Below are 20,625 nucleotides of genomic sequence, written 5' to 3' on the forward strand. Positions count from 1 at the left end.
TCGGATTAGGATCCGACGGGCAGGAGTTCCTCGAAATGGTTCACACCTATCGGATGATCAGATCTTACGTGTTACGTGCGTTCTGTGTCCTCTTCGCCGACGGATCCACACGCATCATGTCTTATAATCTATTCTCGTTAAATGGTCGCATCAATTACGAATCAATTTCACAGTGCTCTTTTTTTCTTTTTTTTTTCTTTTTAGAGAATAATGTGTATCACTTTCCGCCCAAGATATAGGATATTGTATTATTGCACAGAAAGGGCTTGTTGAGTATATTATTTATTGCTTCTATCTTAGACGCATGCGTTTCAAAGAATACCACCAAAAATAGTTGTTTTGCATGATAACCAAATATTCAATGGGCGTCACATTTGTTTTGAATGTGTTACTATGAATTTATGATGATGAAATATGTCAAGATCTTAAACACCAGACTCAAATCGTCTTTGTTGTCGATAGAACATACCATGGTTGATTGTCCGATTGGGACAGTTCTTTTTCTTACCAGTGTAAGGGAACCAAGAAACGACAGGACAAACATCGAAGGACATGCACTAGAATGCAACGGGACATGGTTGATTTCCGTGTTGTCCTTCTAAGACACGAAGGAACTTGTTGGCTACTGCACCTGCGTACACCGAAGACCCCTCAGATATCTGCACGACGACGACGAAGAAGAAGAAGAAGAAGAAAGAAAGAAAGTTCAATAAACAGGAAGTAATATAATGGAAGAAGAACGCATATAATGGGTAATTAGAAATGATGCGAAGTCGACCTTGGTATTGAACATGTAGACATGGTGGTCTCCTACGTTTCCTCCGGCAACGTGGGCGAGATCGAGGTGGAGCTCGTCCAGCGCCTTTGCAGCGTCAAGCAGGCAGTTGGGTTTCTTCTTCTGTGTAAGCTTTATGTTCACCTCGTCATCGATGATTCGGACGTCCACTGCGCCGTCCTTGTATCTCCTCTGCAGCAAAGAACTCCTCAGTCCGCCGCTAAGTGGGTCATCACGTTCGACGCTAAGAGGCCGAATCGACGAGCTCTCCATGTCGGCGGTGGCCTCGTCTTCCATCTTCAGGATCTTTCTCCTCTCCCTGCCGTGTCTCTTCTTCTCCACCAGCACTTTTAGCTCCTCAACTGTTCTCAGGAGTTCTTTGATGTGCTCGATTGCGTCGCCGACGATGGAGGCTCTGTCGGCCTTGAAACGGTGTCGCAGGAGGTCAGAGATATAGAGCAATAGTGCGAGGAAGGAGAGGTCGAAGCTAAGATTCCGATACCTTTGTTGGGTTTGGAATGAGGAGCCTTAGAGCCTTGTACTTCTCATTCAACTGCTCCCTCCTTTGCCGCTCTGTGGCGAAGCTAGTCTTCCCCTCACCTTTACCCAACCCTCCCATCTCCCTCCGGTCATAGTCCAAGCCAATGCCATCGTAGCGCCTTAAATCCATCTCTTGGAAGACATTTCCCCCTCCGATGGCTCCTCCTACCATTGCTTCCCTCTCATCGACCCCACAAAACAATCCGTAGTTTTGTGGCAGTGAGCTGAACAAGTCCTTCAGCAAACGAGACTGAGGAGGAGGAGGGGGAGGAGGAGGAGGAGGAGGAGGAGGATATCCCATTTGCTGGGTTGAGTCATGAGTCGCCGGGACATCGTTGTTGTATACATCAAACGAGAAAGACGCTGGTTGAAGACTCGGGTTACCGAAGGAGATCGAGGCGGTGGGAGGAAACATCGTGGGAGCCACCGTGCACGCCGGAAGCTGCAGGATGTTGAAGAGATCGGGTGCAACTGCGTACGGCGGATCGGGATAAGGAATGGCGTAGTTCTGGAGGTCCTCTTCTGCCACACCCTGTTGCTGGTCCTCGTAGATGATACGGTGGTGGTTCATGGTGAAGGACTCTTGGATGTGTTCCATGGACGGCTCCCATCTGTTGCTCTCCACCGGAGGAGGGGGTCCCTCCTCGACGATGTTGCTCTGTAGCTCTTGATCCAGATCAAAAATGATCGGGTGTTGCAGGTGGTCAAGGCCAATCTCCGGAGTTGCATCCTCGGAGGGGAGATTGTCATGATGGGAGAGGTCCTCGAGGGAGAAGGTGGGGAGCTTGATATTGCCATCATCCAACCCATTGTTGTGATCATTGTATGTGACAGATTGGTTGGGGCTGTCAACCAAGGATGCTTGTATGGGGTTGGAGCCGTGGTTGGGATCATAGTAGCCATTCTCATCCAACATCTTACTGGATATCTGCATTGTTTCAAGAGAATCACCAACATTTTGTTGAGGATAATAATCTTTCATGGAGTTACAGGAACAAAAAAAGGCATGAAAATAAGTACCGATATCTCAATGTCCTCCAGGAAGTATAGTGGCTGGAAGAAGAGGCAACGAAGCTCAGCAGCTGAAACTAGAAGTAGGGAAATGAGATGATGGTGATGATGAGGCAAGGAAACCTTCTTCCTCCTCCACGAAGTCTCAACAGGTTTCCTTTTGCGTGCTGACAAGTTCGTCTGTATAAAACTATATAATCTGTTCTATCATCATTGCATCCGAAGAGTATTTTAGACTCCTCAGGTACCTAAATTATGATCGACTACACGCTTATGCCGACCATCCTTGCTGCTCTCCAATCATCAAAGGGAGCCTAAACATATTGTATTCACAGAGAAATTTCACCAGCTTATGTACACTCATCCAGGCTTCTGATGGCTTATGATAATAAGAAGGCCATCACGTAAAGTTGATGACAGAGAGAGAAGATTATAATACAACACCTATCCAAGGTGGTTGTATTATAATTGGGACTCATTCATTCATCATTTAAACTAAGGCCAAATGAGGGAATATCATATGGTTATCACCAAACCCACAGTAAAAATACTCCACCCCACACTCTTTTCACTTGGGGCATCTTTTGCTGCGAATTCTTTCTTTGGGAAGTTGGGAAATGCATCTCATGCCTTTCATCTTCCCAACAGTATTATACGGTTCTTTGTATCTGCTTGAGACCACTGAGTAAATATAATTGACCTATGGACGTTACAGTTTTAGTTGGAAAGGCAATCGAGGCAAGAAAACGTATGCGTGGACGGACGTGTCCGAGTACGATGTCGTCTTGGTTTAACAGTACGTGCCGTGTTATAGTTCCTGCAAACCGATGTCTAAGAACTTGGAATTCATTTGGTCAAAGATGGTCGTAAGTACGTATTAAGCAACCGAATGGTGGGTCCCAGGGTTCACATGGGCCCGGGCCCGGGCCCCGGCCCATTTAAGCCATCTTCCCCTTCTCACGGTGAAAGAAGAACCCTTTTTGTAACCGCTTCGGCGCCCTTCCCAGACCGATCTCGGGGCTCAAAATCTCGATCGGTGAGCGAGGGATCGTTTTCTTCGATTTAGATATATTGTATGTAGATCTTTTCTTCGATTTCCTGTTCTTTGGGTTGTGGAACTTCATAGATTCGTTGGATTGTGTGTTAGTAATGTTGGGAGTTCTCTGGTCCATTCTCCCGAATGTTCACGCTGTTTCAGGTTATCTCTGGTTAGTTTGTCGATAATTTAGATGCATATTGGGGTTTGATTCATCCAGAGAGCGACTTGTGCAACTAAGATTAAATCAGTGGGACTATAATGAGTTCCACTGCAGTTTGCCAGTATGCACAGTGTTTGTGTGTGCGAGCAAGGAAAACCATGAAGATTTCTGTGGTCGACTGTAGGGTATATCCAATAAAAGATTACTTCTGCTTACCTGTTCTGTGATGCATTTGTTCTTTTGAAACAGACGCTGTAGATAAATTCTGTTCGATGTTGGAAATCCATAAATCAGATGGTTGTGTGCTAAATGGTGTAGATTACGGAACGTTAATGTAACACTGAATTTGTTGTTGGTAACACTCATTTCCTGTTTAGTGAACAAAATTAGTCCATTGGTTTATGTTGTCCTGTCTGGGAATTCTGCTTATTATGATGTCGGCATCCTGATAAGCCAATACGTCTTTCTCTCTTTCTTGCATTGTCAAATTTGTAACCACCATATTTTTGATACTTAATGATCATGGTTTTAGCACATTTTTTTTTTTATCACAATGTATACTATAAGTGAAAAAGAAAATTCAAGAGATGGTACATTTCTTTGCAGCACTGGCTTTCCATCACCATTACTTAGTCACCTCAGAACTCTTTTAAATTCTAGTACCTAGACTTCAATTTTAGTTACCATCACCATTGTCATCCTCATCCTCACATTTCTTTATCATCATGGAGAAGTGAGCTGTGATACGTGCAACCATATCTTGCAATTTCCGTTGGTTTAATTTGATCAATTTGTTGTAACATTGTTTGACATGAAATCTAATGTTTCTGAATGCCACTTGTATATCATTATTATGTAAAAGTGCTAGTCATTTTGAAGAAAGATAGTTGTCAGATCTTAATATGAAACTAAAGAAGAAGATGAATTTAAGGAGGACCAGAAGGAAAAAAGGATTAATCAGAATGTACCCCTTGGTGTTATGAATTTTGTTTTTTGGTTTTGAACAAGAGCTCAATCTGATGGGATTTAATCCAAAAATTTGTTGACAAGAGAGATGAGTGTAGAAATGACACAAATGTAAGTGTGTGTTTTGAGCGGTGAAGACAATTAGTGGCGATAGCCATATCTTTTTTCTATCACTTGGATGTTGTTCAATAGAACAAGGCAGAAAAGTGGTCCTGCCACATTGAGCATGGGAAGCATGAGGATTGTGTCAGCTATAGAGCAGGCAAAATCATATGAGAGATTCCTAGGCTGGAAAGTTGTTCACGACTTCGGCATGTTCTAAAAGAGGAACATATGGAAATCTATATTTTTTCTACAGGTCAATAAAAAATATAGTAATAGGCTTCCTTATTACTATATTTCATTTTTTAGTAATCATGGACTAGGTAATTAATATCTTTTGTTCACCAGGAAACTTCTGCATTGACTAGTATTGATCTGGACATCCCAACGTAGCTTATCATGCTGGAAATAATGAGTTATCCACTTACCACAGATGTTTAAAGCCCATTTCTGCAACCATTTGAGTCCTGTATTCAAGATGATTCTTTCTTGAACAATTTACACCCAAGAGACAAACAACCATTTGAGTCCTGTATTCAAAATGATTCTTTCTTGAACAATTTACACCCAAGAGACAAAGATCTTGGAGGATTTTTTTCCTTTTTCTTTTCTAGTATTGATCATTGCCGCAGAAGCAAGATATCATCAGTTTGATCATAGATTTTCCAAAAAGCTGTACTTACACATGGTTTGTAATTGAACTGAATCTTTTGCAATTATTTGTGATGAAGTATTGTTTTATATGATTGAATATGACTTTTGTTGCTGATAGCAACATGTACTCAGTTTCTCACCCAGTTCTCTAACTCTTTTCATTTAAAAAGAGACACAAGGCAAGAAAATTTTCACTTCTAGGGCAAAGCTGACTTGCTTCCTTTTGATAATGTTCTTTTGTTTTTGAAAGAATAAGGTGAGATAGTTGCTGAAGGGATCTTAAATTATCATCGAAACATTTGATTAATGACAATCACTGTGCTATCCAAAGTTTCTTCTAGAAACTTCTTTTTTGTCTTCCAGTTGGCTGATGTCTACGGTATCTTTCTTGTATTAATCATATGTTGCTACTGGATCTAATTTAGTTGTCTCATGGTGATTAGCCCAATTCCTTCTGCATTTCTATAGCATGCAAGGCACCTCTCAGTTATAATGTTGATTGATGTTCCAAGTAGTATGTGTTTTACACCTTTATGCTGTGGCTGCGGTGTCAGCACGGCTTGGTCTGTCCCAATGCGCAAGGTCACCAGCGCGATCTCTAAGCTGGAGTGTATTGACTTGGAGTCGGGTTGAAGGGCTGCGACCCAGGTTCCCACGGATGGAGGTTGAAGGTGACTCCTCTCGTCGTTCGCTGGGTTCCTACACACAAGTCGGCGTCGGAAGGGCTTTCCGAGTCGACCCATCCGATGATTAAGTTAGCATGAGTTGGAGTGTGTGTGTGTGTATGAGGTCCAACCCCCAGTGCTGTTCCTGGGGGTGGCTTTTATATTTGTTCCTACGTGCAGTCGTACGTAGCAGTTTTAATGATCCTCGGTCGTCATCGTACGCTGGTATTTAATGACCGTTGACGCTTTAGGCGATCGCCCCGTGCGTTGGGTGCAAGCGTCATCTAATCTGCTCGATTCAGTCTCGTTCGGCGTTGCTTCTCGCCTCCTGTGTGGCCTGGTACATGGTTGCACCACCCCGTACAACCTCGAGCGGAGTGGGTGCAGGGGGATGGCATCATGCGATTGGCTGGCCTCGAGCTCATGGTGCTAAGTTGGCTCGGTGCGACACGTCAACTTAGGGACGCCACGCCGAGTCTGCTGTGACAGCTTATGTGTCGCATGGGGTGGATGTCAAAATATGCTATATTAGTATGCACCCAACCAGATCTGTGACCAGACTCTTTCCTTGATGATTTTGTTGATTACGCATAAGTCATATATGTTCATGCATACTCGATTTACACTCATGTAAGTTCATCCACTAAAAGTCCAGGGGTGATAAAGTTCAGCTGGGGGATAAATGTGAATTTCAAAATTGATTTGATATTTTTTATTTACAAATTTCCTCCTCCTCTCCTGCAGATTCTGTTCCTCCAGCAGCTGTGGTGGCAATGGTGACTTCCCCCAACCATCCAGAGCCAACATTCACTTGCCTCCCACAAGCGCCAGCAGTCCCATTCCATAGATTGGTTCATGATAGACCCATTGCCAGGCCATATCTCAGCAGCCACACTCCTCTGACTTCCACCGCAGATCTCTTGTGACTTGAATGGTGTGTCCTTTTGTCTTCTTTACCTTTTCTTATCCAAAAGCATGATACAGATCTAAACTTAGTCTCACCTTCTGCTATATATCATTGCTCTTATTGTTATTGTCTGTGGAACAATCAAAGCACTGGCAGGGTGGAAACATATTAGAGAGGAGAACCTAAAGAGAGACTAAGAAAAGAGGACAATCATTCAGTGGTACAACCTTTTCTCGGCTTGTTTATAATTCATGGAGGCAAATTTGGGATTCATTTTTAACTGGTTGGAATTTTAGCTACAATTTATAATATATGATGTCTGACATTATTGGGTAACTTTCATGTTGATGGCTTCTCGACATATGTTTGTTAATGTTTTATTGAGAGAGGTCTTTTAAGCCTAGTCTTCCTTTTCATGGTTTGTGTGGCTTAGCTTTCTATGTTTGATCTTTTCTGTTATTGCAAGGCCTCGCGATAAAGCCATGGATGAGCGCGTGATCGTGTGGGGCAATGCTACTGCACCGAAGGAAGTGGAAGCCATCGTAAAGGACGAAAACGAGGATCTCGATGGGGGAGTCGCCACAGGGTCCAATAGGTCAACTTGTCGCAAGTGCCTTGAAGTCGAAAGAAGAAGGGAAGGGAGGTGAGGGTGATGGGACGAAGCTGACGATCCTAAAAAATATTTTGATATTTTAGGGGGAAGAAAAAAGAAGTAGAATAAAAGATGATTACATAAGAAAAGAAGACGAATAGGAGGAGGAAAGAAAAAGGAGAATGAAAAAAAGAAAATATTTATATATATATTTATAAAAGAGATAATTAAAAAATAAAAAAATAAAAATAAAATTATAAATGCTAAAATGGGTATTGGAAATAATAATCTCCTCTGCTATACCCTAACACTAGCATTTCTCCACGGAAGAGGAGAATGGCTGTCGTCTACTTGGCTCGAAATATCTGCTCAATCGTTGTTCGTTATCCTCTCGAAGAGAAACACCATATACAGGTTTCCTAGACTTCTTCTCTTCGATTAAAGTCAGGATCTCTCTCTCTCTCTCTCTCTCTCTCTCTCTCTCTCTCTCTCTCTCTCTCCATTGTTCATTGGTAGTACAGATAACCTCCATTGTTCGTCGCCTCTGTGTCGTTGCCATCGTAAGCACAACGGAATGGGATGGCGATGGCAACGCAAAGGTGATGAAACAAAGCTGCGATCGTACGTTAATCGACCAAATGACATATACCAAACTTGGCACTGCATCACCGACAAAAAGGAAACAAAAGTAAATAACAATCAAACTTGCACTTGTATGTACAATCCAAGTCACTACAGTTCTGCTTGGTTAGATATCACGACCACACACAGCTGCTTTATTCCTACCACTTGATTACGCGATGGCGAGATTCCGTGGTACCGATGAACAACCAAATCAGTGGTACCCGACCGGAGCCGGGAGCTCCCTCAGCGCATGCCCCTGGTAATGGATGTCCTGCCGATGCACCGACACGGATAAGAGAAGGAGCTAATGCGCGCAACACATAGATAGAAGGTTGATACGTACAGATGCGAAGTGGTTGACGTCGCGGTGGTGCGCCTCGTCGGCGCGGACGACGGTGACCACGTCCTTGAGCGTGGCGTCGGCGGGCAGGCGCCAGTAGTCGATGGCTATGGCGGGGGCGGGGACGTTTTCGATCTTGCCGGCCTCCAGGTCCTTGAGGAACTCGGTGTAGGAGTGGATGGCCTCCTCCTCCAGGTATCCGACCATGCGGTGGGCGAGCTTGGGGGAGAGAAGGTAGGCCGCGAAGTAGGCGTTGAAGAAGACGCCCTGCACTGCGAACACCAGCGCCCGCTCGTACCACCGCGGCTGCGACACCTCCATGAAGGTCATCAGGTGCATCCGCTCGTTCTCCGCCTCCTCCAGCAGCGCCCTGATCCATCCACCACTGTGCTCGAAGTGGCGGAGGGAGCGGAGGTGGAGCAGCATTCCGCCCACCATCCCTGGCACCGCCGCCACCGTCTCCAGCATCATGGCACGGCAGCCATACCTCCTCTGCGGCAACAACACATTACTTTCATATAGATATGACATTGGAGCGGAGGAGATGAATCATAGAGAAGCAACAAAGCCTTCTCTCTTTACCTGAAAGAAGATGTCGGTCGGGACGCGGAGCGACTTGACGAGCCAACGAGCACACTTATCTCCCCACGTCGTCGGGATGTGATGCTTGTGCAGGTCAATCGAGACGTCGGACGAGTACGTATCCCACGGCTGTTCATCAACATGTCGACGCTAAGACAGATGAGAGAGAGAGAGAGAGAGAGAGAGAGAGAGAGAGAGAGAGAGAGGAAGTAGATGATGACCAACCTTGAAGCAAGTCCATCGCCACTCCGTGCCGTCCTTCTTGAAGAGCCTCGGAGGCGCCACCCCCCAGTAGCTCGCCAACGCCTTCTCCTCCCTCTTCGTACTGGCGGAAGCTATGGCGCCGGCTCGTTCGTCCGCCCCGTCCCCGCCGATCGACGCCGCAGTGCTGAGGAACCTACTCAGGGCCAACGGTGAAACGCCTAACGTTGGCTCCCAGGTCCCTCCGGCAGCTGAGCGGGAGATCGCTGCGGTGGAGAAGAGGCGTGGACCGAGCTGTCTCAGCGCCGCTGCTGCTGCCACCCTACGATTCATGGCTCGTGGGAACGAACTGGTGCGTATATTACTATTGTGGAGGCACTGTGATCGTGATGTGAGGAGAGGAATCTAAGAGTGGTGGCGTATATATAGGGAGGGAGAAAAGGTCAAACTCAATCCAGGGTGGGTTAAGAATCGAGAGATGATTTGAGCTGGCGAGAATTGTATACGTTGCTTTGCTGAAGCACGAGTTGTACGATAACGGGGAGGTTGTACTACCAGCAGCGAATTTAAACCCTCATGTAGATAGATCCCTGTTTGACCACGCTTTCCATGGTTTGACCTCCCTTTCCATCTGCCTAAGACCTCCCTTTCCATCTGCCTAAGAGCTCCCCAACAGAGGATGAGGATAATAATGGCGACATGACGCGCCACGACGTCAGCTACGCCTGAACGACACTTTGCCCAAAACCTGCGCGGTAATAATGCCGACGTGATGTGCGCTGATGTCACCCGCTCTCAGACAACGACTTCATCGTCGTTTGACCCAACACGCTTGGCCGAGGCAAAGGAGAACGACGACCGAGGCTCGCCCATGCCATGCGGCAGTTCGGTTCCCCACGCAACGCCAACGGCAATGTCAGACGCCATCAGAGGTACGATCCTGCTCCTGCGAGCAGGCACATCAGGTAACACTAAACCTACTTATAAATACCCCCGAGTTCTAAGCGAAGAGGGGACTTCTTCATCCAAAATTCCCTCTGCATCCACTGACTTGATCGTCGGAGGGGTCGGGCCGAGCTTCCGACCCGACCTGTGTGCAGGTGCAAGAACGGGGTCGCCACTTCCCGGCGCTGCGGCAAAGCTTTCCTCCTGACGCGACGACCCGACCGGACCGCAATCGGCCACCGGGAGATCTCGAGGGACGCCGCGCAAGATCTTCATCATTCGGACCCCGAACCAAGTCGCGTCAACCTCGAGGTCATGACATAAAGTTGTTTACACTAACAACCTTAATCAGTGGTCAACGATCGTTCAACAAGAAGACGAGAGACTCCTGAGATGGTTACGTCATGGATGACAAATACAATCTAAAAAAAAGTAATTTTTTTTTCTTGGGGAGGAAGGCAAGGATTCCACTCACCTTGATGATGCCGTGAAGGCCCAGGCTACATCCCCCACCGCCACGGTTGACCGCGTACCAAAGTCAGACGGCTTGGCTTGGTTACGGAGCGTGGAAGGCACGAGATTCCCTTCTTTTAGGACTCAACCAGTGCACGCATTCGACTCGGCCACTGGTTGGGGGGGGGGCGTTCGTCAGGGATGACGAAATCTAGCGGTGCCCCTTGTCATGTGGGGCTGACTCCGTCCTTTGAAGTCGGCCGGATCGTGTGCGCGAGACACGGCGGCGGGCAATCTTGCCGAGCTTCGTGGTTAGTTGGAGGTGGACTCCGCTCCTAACCGACTTAAGGCAACGAATTCATGATCACCAAGTCGGGTTTACAACTAAAAGAGAGGTCCCAGATCCAACCAAGGGTTTATGATCTCATTCTAGCTTACCAAAGATCAGCATTGAATGAGGAGCACGATCGATCACACCGACGATCAAGTTGAGTTGCACCATATATCTAAAAGAGTGCAATTGGCACCACCCACCCGCAAGACTAAAAAAGTAAGAAGATGGAACACAAGTTTGGAGGCATACCTCTCCGGTACCCCTTGGAAGTTGATCTTCAAGTCCCTGTTACCATAGGCCAGTTGAAGTTTCAACAAGTCAATTTGACAGTTCACTTAATGCCATATACATCAAATTACTAAATAGTTAAAAATGCACGCTATAAGAATGAAAGCTTTGCCTCCTCCTCAAGAAAAATGTTGTATAATGAAAAAGGCATTATTCCATAGATATCAGAAACAAAAGTTTATAGGTGAGTTGCAAGATAATGTTTCGGAATTGATAAGAGAGAAACAGCATCGATAAGAGAAACAGCCCTGAATGTGCATCAGGAAGACAAGACTCCTCAGCTACTGATTATGGAATTCATAGAATCATGACTATAAGAACCATGGAACTGTCAAAAGAACAAAATGCAAAAGATGACAAAAAATATCATCATTTTTTTAATGGATTCATCCTATCCCTGAGGTAGTAAAGCTTTGCCCTTCTCACTTTCTTCTTGTCTACTACTTTTATTTCCTTTATATTAGGCGAGTATCTGCAACAAAATGGCAAACATAATGTAAGAACTGAATAAAAACCAATACACTTCAAGGTGACAGGAAAAGCATATACAAGTCTCCCTATAGTGAGGTCAAAGAATATAAATTTACATCACAGTACAAAGCTACAACAGCCTCCTAATCCTGAGCAAGGATGGAAACATGGTTCCTGCATTTGGACCTTTTTTGTTTTGAGACAAAATAAACAATAAACATATAACATTATTAAAAAAATATTGATTTTTCAAAATAAATTTAGAATAAAAGTTAATTGCAAGTGCCAAATAGGACTTTTCAAATTTGAGTGCGTTACAGCCTTTTTATATCTCTGAACATTGGTTTCTTCCTGCTACTATCATATTGCTTTAACCTATGTTAAAATCAGGTGCATACAAAGATATGGGAAGAAAGAACATATAAATCCCCAACAGAACATACTTCTCATACCAATTGCACCATCCAATATCCTATACCCAAGCATGCATTAACAATCTGATTGTCGATTCACATGATGTTGACAAAAAAAAAAAGAAAACCATTGCTCCACAAGGACAAGGGCAAACCAAGAGGAACAACACCAGAATAGAGAGTATATACCTTGTCTTGGCGGGCATCTCATTTTCTTGATTCACATGATGTAAATAGAAATCATTGGTTGAAAAGGACAAGGGCAAAGAAAAAGAAACATGGTGAAAGAAAAAAATACAGAATTAAGTCCATGGGTGCACTATTTTGTTGATTTACATTATCTAGTTAGATATTGTAGCTCAAAATTGACATGGGTATACATAAAAGAAATAGGGCAAGGAAAATATAAAAGCATCTACTCACCCTATTGCCAATTTGTTAATTCACATGATTTAGACATGAAAATATTACCCTTTTGCTATTATGTAACCCTGATGTTAAAAGAAAAAGACAATGATTCCCAGTTAAGGTACTGCCATTATGCTATCAAAGTCACTTATTATACTAATTCCATCGAGGGATTTGAGGAAAGGTCGTTATACTGATTCTTATTTGTTCTTGGGGTGTAGTAGTTAGAACTCTCAGAAAATAACAAAATTTCTAAGTTCAACACCAACTAAAGTGAAACTATTGTCCTCCAGGGAGGCCAACTCCTGGTGTCATGGTAAGATTTTACTTTGTGATTTAGTTATCTAGAGCTCTAGTTACAAGCAGAGCCTCCCTGCTTACAAGGATAAGGCTGTTTTCATTAACCTCCCTAGGTCCAGCATTGGTGGGAAGCCTGGTGAAATGGACCACCTTTTTATGTTGACCTCCTCTTATTAGCGGTCCATTGATCAATGTAAAATAACACTTGTAGTCCACAAATTGGAAATCTTAAGACAGGGATATCTAACAATAAGTACCAGAGTTTTTTTAATGCAGCAAAATCACATCGAATGGATCCTCAAGGACAAATACTGCACATATAACAAACCCCACACAATACACTGTATTCAATATCTGTCAAGATCCTCAGTGTTTTTCTATGTATAAACTGATGAAGACATTAAAATGTTAAATATTGGCATTCCTCCCATTGTTTCTTTTATTGCGAAAAGAAGCAAAAGATATCCAGATTCTGATGTTGGATATCATATCATTCTTGACAAGATGTGTTTGTTTCTAAACTCGATTCTTTTCTAAGTTCTATTTCATTATACTTGACATAAAAGAAGGTTATTAGTATTCATGAGATTTATAATCGATAGTCACAAAATCAGTACATGATCACTCAAACAGCAACTCAATATGTCTCTCTTTACATGTATGTTCTGACCCATTCAATAGATGGAACAAGAATTGAATGACCATGATAATAGTGTCAACAACTTATACACTAAGGTTACATTAACAGAAAATGTTCATTTCATTCAATCAAAAAGATAAATTAAAGAGGAACAATCAGCAGAAGATAATAAAAGCTGAAAATATGGCAAATTTAGATCGCACATATCAATGTCTAAAACATAGAATAAGGCTCTTCCAAAAAAAAAAAAAAAACTTACAATGGGAAAACAGATTCAACCCCAACACCAGATACTAGCCTTCGCAGCCTGAATGTGGTATGCAGACCTGCATTTCGCCTTGCTATGACAATGCCTTTCATACTTGAAATTCGACGCTTGTTTTCAGGCACCTCCTGTTGATATCATGAATCGCAAAGGAAAATAGAGAGAGGAAGAGATTTATAATAAAACACAAAAACTGTCATACCACTTTTAGCTGGATAATATACCCAGGTCTTATGTCAGGAATATCTCTCTCATCTCTCATTTTATCCACTGCTTCTTTATCTAAAATCTGCATGTGTCAGAAAGAACTACTACATATCAATAACCATAATAACACAACACTTATCTCTCAAACTATTGAGACGGACAACACAAGCAAACTAATCAGAGAGATAAAAAGGGCAGCCCGGTGCACAGGGTACCCGCTTATCAGTGCACCAGGTGCCCACCTATCAGATAAGGCATATCATTAAAAATTTGGCATCTACTGCACTATGCTTACATTCATTATGTGCTTAGCAGTTTTGTCAAGCCTTTTGAATTTGATGCGATGAGGCTGGTCAGTTTCAGGTGAGGCAACAGAACTCTCTTGCCCAGAAGATAACTCAGGGTTGCCCACTGTTGTCATGCACCTTAAGAAATATTTATTTCCATCAATCCAAGGCTTGAATATTCCATTATGAGTTATTATCAACTCCCCATGAGCGTCAAGCTTGTTTGCCTACATAACAAAATAATAAATCAAATATCTGAAATTTGAACTCCTAAATCTTGTGATAATTCAACAAAATAATGACAATTAAGCATAAGGCCTATGAGTGCATTTCTTGTATATATCTATTATACAATTGTATAAACAGGAACCATCACCCCTGAAAGACATCCATCATTAATCCCAGAAATATAATCACTTGTTGGAATGTGAAGGTGCAAGAGGAAAAAAACTGTAGGTGTAGTGCTTCTGAATCAACTTGAGAGCCTACATGGGTGGTTTAGAGGTTGTTCTATGTGATTGAGCTCTGGCATTTCTCCAGAGAATTTTCTACTTACTCATTATTAAGTGTGAATAAGTTCTTTCTATTTTCTTAAAAGTAGTTTACCACTGTTCCACAATTTTTTTGACAAGGCCTAAGGTCACTCTATGTTGGTTTTTTCCACATCTTCTCCTTTTTTCTTAATCTTTTGATGTTGTGTTCAATGCTCCTATTCTTCTATCCTTAAATTTTGCTGCATTATATTCTCTTTTTCTCAAATACTATTTCCTATATATCAGTTCTTATGTTCAGTCATCGCAGCCTAGACTGCCTGCTGTCACTGGAACTGGCATCACAGATTCACAATAGCATCCATGAAAGATGAAAAAAAATATATGCCTTTTTTTACGTACCTTATTATTTGACTCTTTCGGAGTAGATCTAATCTGATCAGGACCAAACCAAGGAATTCAGATGTGGCTTGCTCAAGATTGCATTTTCTATTAGACCTCTTACTTCTTTTCTCTGCCTAAGGATAAAATTGAAAGAGCAGTTCAGACCGATTCATCTGTTCTTTTGCCACCCTAAAGCATCCAAGTTTACATCACCATTTCAACAAGCAACTCGCAGGCACTACGGCTCGTCCGAGTGCAGTAAAGAAACTCGTAGGAAGGTAAAGCATAAATCACAACATTCTATATCTTGTGTACGTGCCCCATCGTAGTTCGACAAGTACAAGGTTGTGCATCATCATCAGGATAAACTACACCCATTAATTTACTAGTGGAAAGAAATTTAAATGGGAAAATACAGAAGACGAAGAACAGAAAAAAGAGGTGGAGAGAGAGAGCGAAAGTGTATGTTCTGTCCTAGAAAACATATATTTTCTCACCGGCGGACGGAGGACGAAGGATGGTGACGAAGGGGGCGAGGAGGTGGAACTGCAGACCGGCGCAAGGATCCGGCAGTAACCAGCGCCGGCGGATCGAACCGCGGAAGCGACCCAACGCCTCGAGACGCCACCCAGCATTTGCTCTTCTCTTCTTCGGCTGCTGTTGAGCGCATGCGACGCCGGGGAACGAGACAGAAGGGGTTAGGCCGGCTCTTGACGCACAGTAGGCACGGATCTTGAAGACGCCACTCAAAAACCCTGCACTATTTTGGAAGCATGATGGACGCACACACGGGTGGGCCGGAGGAGCCAAGTTCGCCTCTTTGATTCCCCAACCTAACCTCTATATGACGTCAATCAATCGATACTTGTCAAAGTGTACTTATCCGACACGCAAATTATCATTAAAACAGACAAGTTATAACAGTAATTAAAATGGAAAAGCCATTCGGTATTATCGAATTTTTAATAGCAATTAAGTTAAATAAATAAGTTTTTTTTTCTTGTATCTTACTGTCTGACTGAACTTGGTGGCTTGTCTGGAGTGGCGAATACGGCGAATTACATATTAGTTTTGTATTTGGATCGTATTAGTATTATTTTTTATATTTAAAAATTTATAGTAAGATTCATAAAAATAAATAATCTTATTGACGAAAAATACAATATATAACATCACATACACGATTGGTACAAAAATGATAAAAAAATATAATTTTAATATATTTTATTTTTAATCATTTTTAATAAAAATTATTTTAATATTTTTAGGTTAAAAATAAAAAAAATATTAAAAATATTCTTTTATCAATCTAACAAACGATATCACGTGTTATGTTTTTTTTGTCAATACAACTAATAATGTTAGAACAAATAAAATTATTTATTTTATTTTTAAAATTATAAAGATCTTAATATAAATTTTTAAAATATAATAATCACGTTGTTAATAAAATCCAAGTATGTGAAGTAATATATAATTACGTGTCTAACTATTAAATCTGCTGAAATGTCAAATCTGAACCCTTGGGGGATTTCTGTCGAAACAACTGAGATAAGGCATCAATCATTCTGGTGCAAAATACAAAGGGATGGCAAGATTACTGATCGTATGTAACAGAGTAGTCTCAAGCTAGAAACCTAGCTGCTACACGTAACAGTGATCACACTTCTCTGTTAGTGGTTTTGAAATCTTTTATTCACACGAATCATAAAGTGGCCTTCAAACCATCCAGCGATTGAGAATGCAACCTGAAATATACACATTGTGTCGGTAAAGATTGATGTGGAAGTATGCTAGCATGTGGAACTGAGTAAAGCGAAAAATGGGTCTGGGAAGAAAACAGAATAGGTAAGTCGCTTCGAGAACAAGTAAACAGTAGACATATAAGAGGCATAAAAGTTTGTGATCTTAGGGAGAACTTGGCAATGTAGTAGTGATTGGAAATACAAGAAATTAAGACCGAAAAGAACTTGAACTATTCATCATCACGGTGCTATAATTAGTAATTCTTGATTCTATATCATTTTGAGAACAAGCAAACAGAAAATAGCTGCGCATACCCAGAAAAATCTCAAAGCAAACTTTGAGATTTGATTAAATTGGAGTTGCTGGAATCTTATAACGACTACGCAATCCTTCAATAGCTTTCTCCATCGATTGTATCAGCTCAGGGATGGAAACCTTACAAACTGACAAAGTCATAGAAAAGATGGAAAATAAGAGCAACAGAAAATAAGATGAAGCACTCAAACTGATGCAAATTGGCATGTTCACGTGATCTTGTTTCTTGCTATTAATTGTACCTTCTTTGATCGGATTTAAATTGAAAAAAAATGCAGCATGGGAGTTTCTCTTTGCTAACCTACCAACGACGTTGAACTGGTCAAAAGCTATATATCTTACAAATTCAGTGCTGCAGAATAACTAAGACATGACATTCTAATTAATGTAATTCCTCCTCAATAATTAAGCACTGCTAACTCTGACGATGAGCCAATATTTACATATCTGATTGTTTTTAGCATCATATTTATTGTGCAATTTCCAATCCTCCTTACAAAAAGAAGAGCAAACTAGACCAAAATTTTGGCATTAGGAACTATTATGTACCACGAGAGGCTGTGGAATGAGCTTCGCTGATAACTTCTGCATATGAGGCCTGAGAAAACAATATTAGATCAAGATACTTATGTTGGGAAGGAGAAATGATGCAAGAGCTGAGAGGACATCATGGCACCTTTATTGTTTCTGTATGTTCACTAATCCTATCAGCAATCTTCTTATAGTCCTTTTCTGCTTCCTCTGTTAATTGCAGGCAAGCTTTTGTTTGGATCTACAGAGAGAGAGCAATAAGAACAAATACATAATTAAGATATCATGCGAATCCAAATAATTCTAAGAAGCTAATACAGTCTACAAATTAGAAAGGGATAAAGAATTGCCACTAAAATGTTGTTTCTTGTCTGAATGTAATTATCTAGAGACAAGTATCAATTTAGTTACTAAAAGTTTGAAGCTCAAAACAACCTTCAAAATATGCCACTATAAAGTGAATAAATTTAGAGTATTGAAAGAAATGATTATATCTATAAAAAAATGGCTTCAGAAAAATATTATCACATGAATTTCTAGTGAGATCCTGTAAAACGGTAGCTCACCTAAACAGTAAAGGATCAATTCCAGTACAAAATTGCAATGTGTAATGTAATCCAGAGAATTTTTGTGCCTGTTACTTGTGTCTAATCTTTCTTCTAAACTTAAGCTTGAAGGACGAGACTAAATAAAGGATTCTGCAAGCACTTATATGTCTAAACTACAGAGACAGCATGTTACCTGACTTAATCAAGCTATAGCTTGGCAAAAAAGCTTAAAACATAAGAGTCTGTAGATTCAGATTTTGTTAAGGGTCCATAGACAGGTAGGGAAATTTCCTGCAATCTTAAGAATTCAGGATAAGCAGTTACTCAACTAAAATTTTATCAAGGATCCAGTGGAAGCATGAGTATGAACACTAGCTCCATCCCTTTTAATTCACCCATTGTTTAATCACCCTTACACTTAGATTTGTGTGTCGAGTCATCTTGGACATGAGACAGACATTAGAGTTTATAAGTTGGGCCCTTTCTTATAAGCTTAAGTTTTTGGATAAGTGGCAGTCCAACTAAATCTTATTGAGATATTTTTCCTTCATTAAGAATAAAGAAAGTGTACATATTAAATCTCTTTATATGAAACAATGAAGACAAGAATTTGGTTCAAGATAAAAGAATTGTCATTCCATTTAAAATATTTCCACAAATTATGATTGTGTTTGAACAAGCTTTTACCGCTATGACAAACTAAGGTCTTCAGGGAACACCTGTAGATCATGATAAGCTAACTGGAAAATCTAGATTCACAAATAGTTATTCTACTGAACATTCTGGAATGTCTATAAAAATAGCAGAGGAACCACAAGAATCACCCTTCAGATACACAATGTCTAGGCAGAAAAACATTGGTAGAGGGTGACAAGAAAATATTAGACTAAGAAAATAGCAAGACCAACAAACATAATGTCTCCAAACACAAATATCTTGGTACCACATCAGAATTCAAGTAAGAAAGACAAGAATATCCGACTCAACATGTAGATACACGGAAGAACCAGAGAGTGATCATCAATAGCATCAACCATAGGATACCGGACCAAACTAGACTATCTATACTAGAAAATAAGGACAATAACATTATGCAAGTTTAGTCAGGTAAAGGAAAATGAACTTACAATAACAACAAGAGATCATGCATCACCCATAGGTGAGTATAAAACCATTGGAAGATTAATATTTAAAACAAAATCCTCTCGTACATATTTCATGAATTTCCAAATCACGTATTGCTGACACCAACAACAGTGTCTGATCCACACTATCGTCAGCCACAGAAGAAACGAACAAAGATATCACAGAGGAATCTCCTGTTTGCATGAGATCCAGACAGTTCATCGACAAAACAGGGCAACCTAAAGATAATTAGACAGTAATCAATGGCAAGATCAAGAAACATGCAATCCCTAAAGATCAATCTCATTCTAAATACATCAGGGGCCAGAAAAAGATAGAACCAGTACTAAATCATATGATACCAGCACGGACAATCTAGACAAAAGAAGAAAAGCTAGGTAACAAGATTCGTACCTTGAAGCGTTTGGAGAGGCGAGTGTTGGAAGCGTCGAAGTCCCTGAGGATGTCGGAGCGACATAGGTCAAGGTGTCGCTTGAGGGAGTCGATGCGGGAGGAGGCCAAGGCCTTAAGATCGGAGATGGTGGCTAGGGTAGTGGTCTTGTCCTTGGCGGAAGGGGGAGGTGATGGGGGGTGGCGCAAGTAGGAGGCAGGGGTGGTGTTTAGGGAGGAGGAGGCGGCAGTTGCAGTAGGGAACGACGGGAGATCGAAATGGTAGGGTTTGGAGGAAGGATCGGGCGAAGTGAAGAAGGCGTCGTGCCCCGTCGACTTACCCTTCGTCACAGATTTGGCTGCCGCCGATGCTGATGCCGCTCTCTTCCTCATCGACCCGAGGCGCGCGTTCCTCTTCCGCGGAGGGAATGGTAACCAAATCGTCGCGGTAGCTATTTATACGTCGCATATGAGCGGGCTCGTAATCGAAGGATTTGAATTTCCAATTTGAATTCGTAAACTAACAGTATAACTGACTACAATCGATGTTCGTTTTGGGGTTAGTTGGACTTGGTTGGGCCCAACCAGATGATGATAAGTGGTGAAGACAAAACAAAACATTATAATGATTCGATATGTTATACGCAGCTAGCTTTGGGGGTATAGACGCTTTTATCTCCGATGTGATGCCGGCCACTCCGCAGACTCGAAGACTAACGCATAAGGTAAACTTTGTTAGCCCATCGTTAAGTAAACTTTGATGGCTCATCTACTTCCGGTACACTTGTGTTTGTGGTCTGTCCGGATACTGGTCCCCAGCAGTTGCTGACCGTCCGATGAGCCATCAAATGTTAGTGATGTCAAACGCTGTGCCGTGTCTGTATACATCAGTAATCTCTTTCGTCTCTACGGGAGCCACCGCGGCC

At 41.9% G+C, this 20,625-nt stretch overlaps 4 protein-coding genes and 1 long non-coding RNA gene across 6 annotated transcripts; 1 reads left to right on the forward strand and 4 right to left on the reverse strand.

The window, feature by feature from the left end:
• Positions 1-222: 222 nt before the first annotated feature.
• LOC103986635 (transcription factor EAT1) lies at positions 223-2,511 on the reverse strand. Its single transcript, XM_009404683.3, has 4 exons — positions 2,336-2,511; positions 1,278-2,243; positions 779-1,198; positions 223-659 (listed from the first exon to the last, which is right to left on the reverse strand). The coding sequence occupies exons 2-4, from the start codon at positions 2,229-2,231 to the stop codon at positions 558-560; spliced, it is 1,476 nt and encodes a 491-aa protein (XP_009402958.2). The 5' UTR covers positions 2,232-2,243; positions 2,336-2,511; the 3' UTR covers positions 223-557.
• Positions 2,512-3,306: 795 nt separating this feature from the next.
• Positions 3,307-7,258, forward strand: LOC108953098 (uncharacterized). Its single transcript, XR_001978464.2, has 3 exons — positions 3,307-3,399; positions 6,657-6,846; positions 6,967-7,258. It is a non-coding gene; the product is annotated as an uncharacterized LOC108953098 (long non-coding RNA).
• Positions 7,259-8,033: 775 nt separating this feature from the next.
• On the reverse strand, positions 8,034-9,723 carry LOC103986636 (ubiquinol oxidase 2, mitochondrial). Of its 2 annotated transcripts, XM_065155057.1 has the most exons (5): positions 9,183-9,723; positions 8,958-9,086; positions 8,379-8,867; positions 8,198-8,306; positions 8,034-8,071 (listed from the first exon to the last, which is right to left on the reverse strand). In XM_065155057.1, exons 1-4 carry the CDS (start codon positions 9,489-9,491, stop codon positions 8,247-8,249), a joined length of 987 nt encoding a protein of 328 aa, XP_065011129.1. In that variant the 5' UTR covers positions 9,492-9,723; the 3' UTR covers positions 8,034-8,071; positions 8,198-8,246. The 2 variants fall into 2 exon arrangements, with proteins under 2 accessions (XP_065011129.1, XP_009402959.2); XM_009404684.3 differs by lacking the exon at positions 8,034-8,071 and having other exon boundaries at positions 8,086-8,306; positions 9,183-9,720.
• Positions 9,724-11,278: 1,555 nt separating this feature from the next.
• On the reverse strand, positions 11,279-15,841 carry LOC103986637 (large ribosomal subunit protein bL19cy). The gene is made up of 5 exons (XM_009404685.3): positions 15,542-15,841; positions 14,178-14,396; positions 13,878-13,964; positions 13,670-13,803; positions 11,279-11,650 (listed from the first exon to the last, which is right to left on the reverse strand). The coding sequence occupies exons 1-5, from the start codon at positions 15,677-15,679 to the stop codon at positions 11,548-11,550; spliced, it is 681 nt and encodes a 226-aa protein (XP_009402960.2). The 5' UTR covers positions 15,680-15,841; the 3' UTR covers positions 11,279-11,547.
• A 1,297-nt stretch (positions 15,842-17,138) lies between these two features.
• LOC135639480 (uncharacterized) lies at positions 17,139-20,549 on the reverse strand. The gene is made up of 4 exons (XM_065153245.1): positions 19,724-20,549; positions 17,782-17,877; positions 17,655-17,703; positions 17,139-17,233 (listed from the first exon to the last, which is right to left on the reverse strand). The coding sequence occupies exons 1-4, from the start codon at positions 20,090-20,092 to the stop codon at positions 17,139-17,141; spliced, it is 609 nt and encodes a 202-aa protein (XP_065009317.1). The 5' UTR covers positions 20,093-20,549.
• Positions 20,550-20,625: the final 76 nt, after the last annotated feature.

The sequence above is a fragment of the Musa acuminata genome, chromosome BXJ3-6 (assembly GCF_036884655.1).
Source record: "Musa acuminata AAA Group cultivar baxijiao chromosome BXJ3-6, Cavendish_Baxijiao_AAA, whole genome shotgun sequence".
Classification (NCBI taxonomy): domain Eukaryota; kingdom Viridiplantae; phylum Streptophyta; class Magnoliopsida; order Zingiberales; family Musaceae; genus Musa; species Musa acuminata.

Coding starts and splice junctions, on each gene's coding strand:
- LOC103986635 (XM_009404683.3), bottom strand. CDS start 2,231: ATGTTGGATGAGAATGGCTACTATGATCCCAACCACGGCTCCAACCCC. Junction 1,199..1,277: donor TCATTCCAAACCCAACAAAG/GTATCGGAATCT, acceptor CACCGTTTCAAG/GCCGACAGAGCCTCCATCGT. Junction 660..778: donor TCTACATGTTCAATACCAAG/GTCGACTTCGCA, acceptor GTCGTCGTGCAG/ATATCTGAGGGGTCTTCGGT.
- LOC103986636 (XM_065155057.1), bottom strand. CDS start 9,491: ATGAATCGTAGGGTGGCAGCAGCAGCGGCGCTGAGACAGCTCGGTCCA. Junction 8,868..8,957: donor CGACCGACATCTTCTTTCAG/GTAAAGAGAGAA, acceptor TTGTTGCCGCAG/AGGAGGTATGGCTGCCGTGC. Junction 8,307..8,378: donor ACGTCAACCACTTCGCATCT/GTACGTATCAAC, acceptor GTGCATCGGCAG/GACATCCATTACCAGGGGCA.
- LOC103986637 (XM_009404685.3), bottom strand. CDS start 15,679: ATGCTGGGTGGCGTCTCGAGGCGTTGGGTCGCTTCCGCGGTTCGATCC. Junction 13,965..14,177: donor CTGCTAAGCACATAATGAAT/GTAAGCATAGTG, acceptor TGACACATGCAG/ATTTTAGATAAAGAAGCAGT. Junction 11,651..13,669: donor GTTGAATCTGTTTTCCCATT/GTAAGTTTTTTT, acceptor ATTTTGTTGCAG/ATACTCGCCTAATATAAAGG.
- LOC135639480 (XM_065153245.1), bottom strand. CDS start 20,092: ATGAGGAAGAGAGCGGCATCAGCATCGGCGGCAGCCAAATCTGTGACG. Junction 17,878..19,723: donor GCCTCTCCAAACGCTTCAAG/GTACGAATCTTG, acceptor CTCTCTCTGTAG/ATCCAAACAAAAGCTTGCCT. Junction 17,234..17,654: donor TCATTCCACAGCCTCTCGTG/GTACATAATAGT, acceptor TGACTTTGTCAG/TTTGTAAGGTTTCCATCCCT.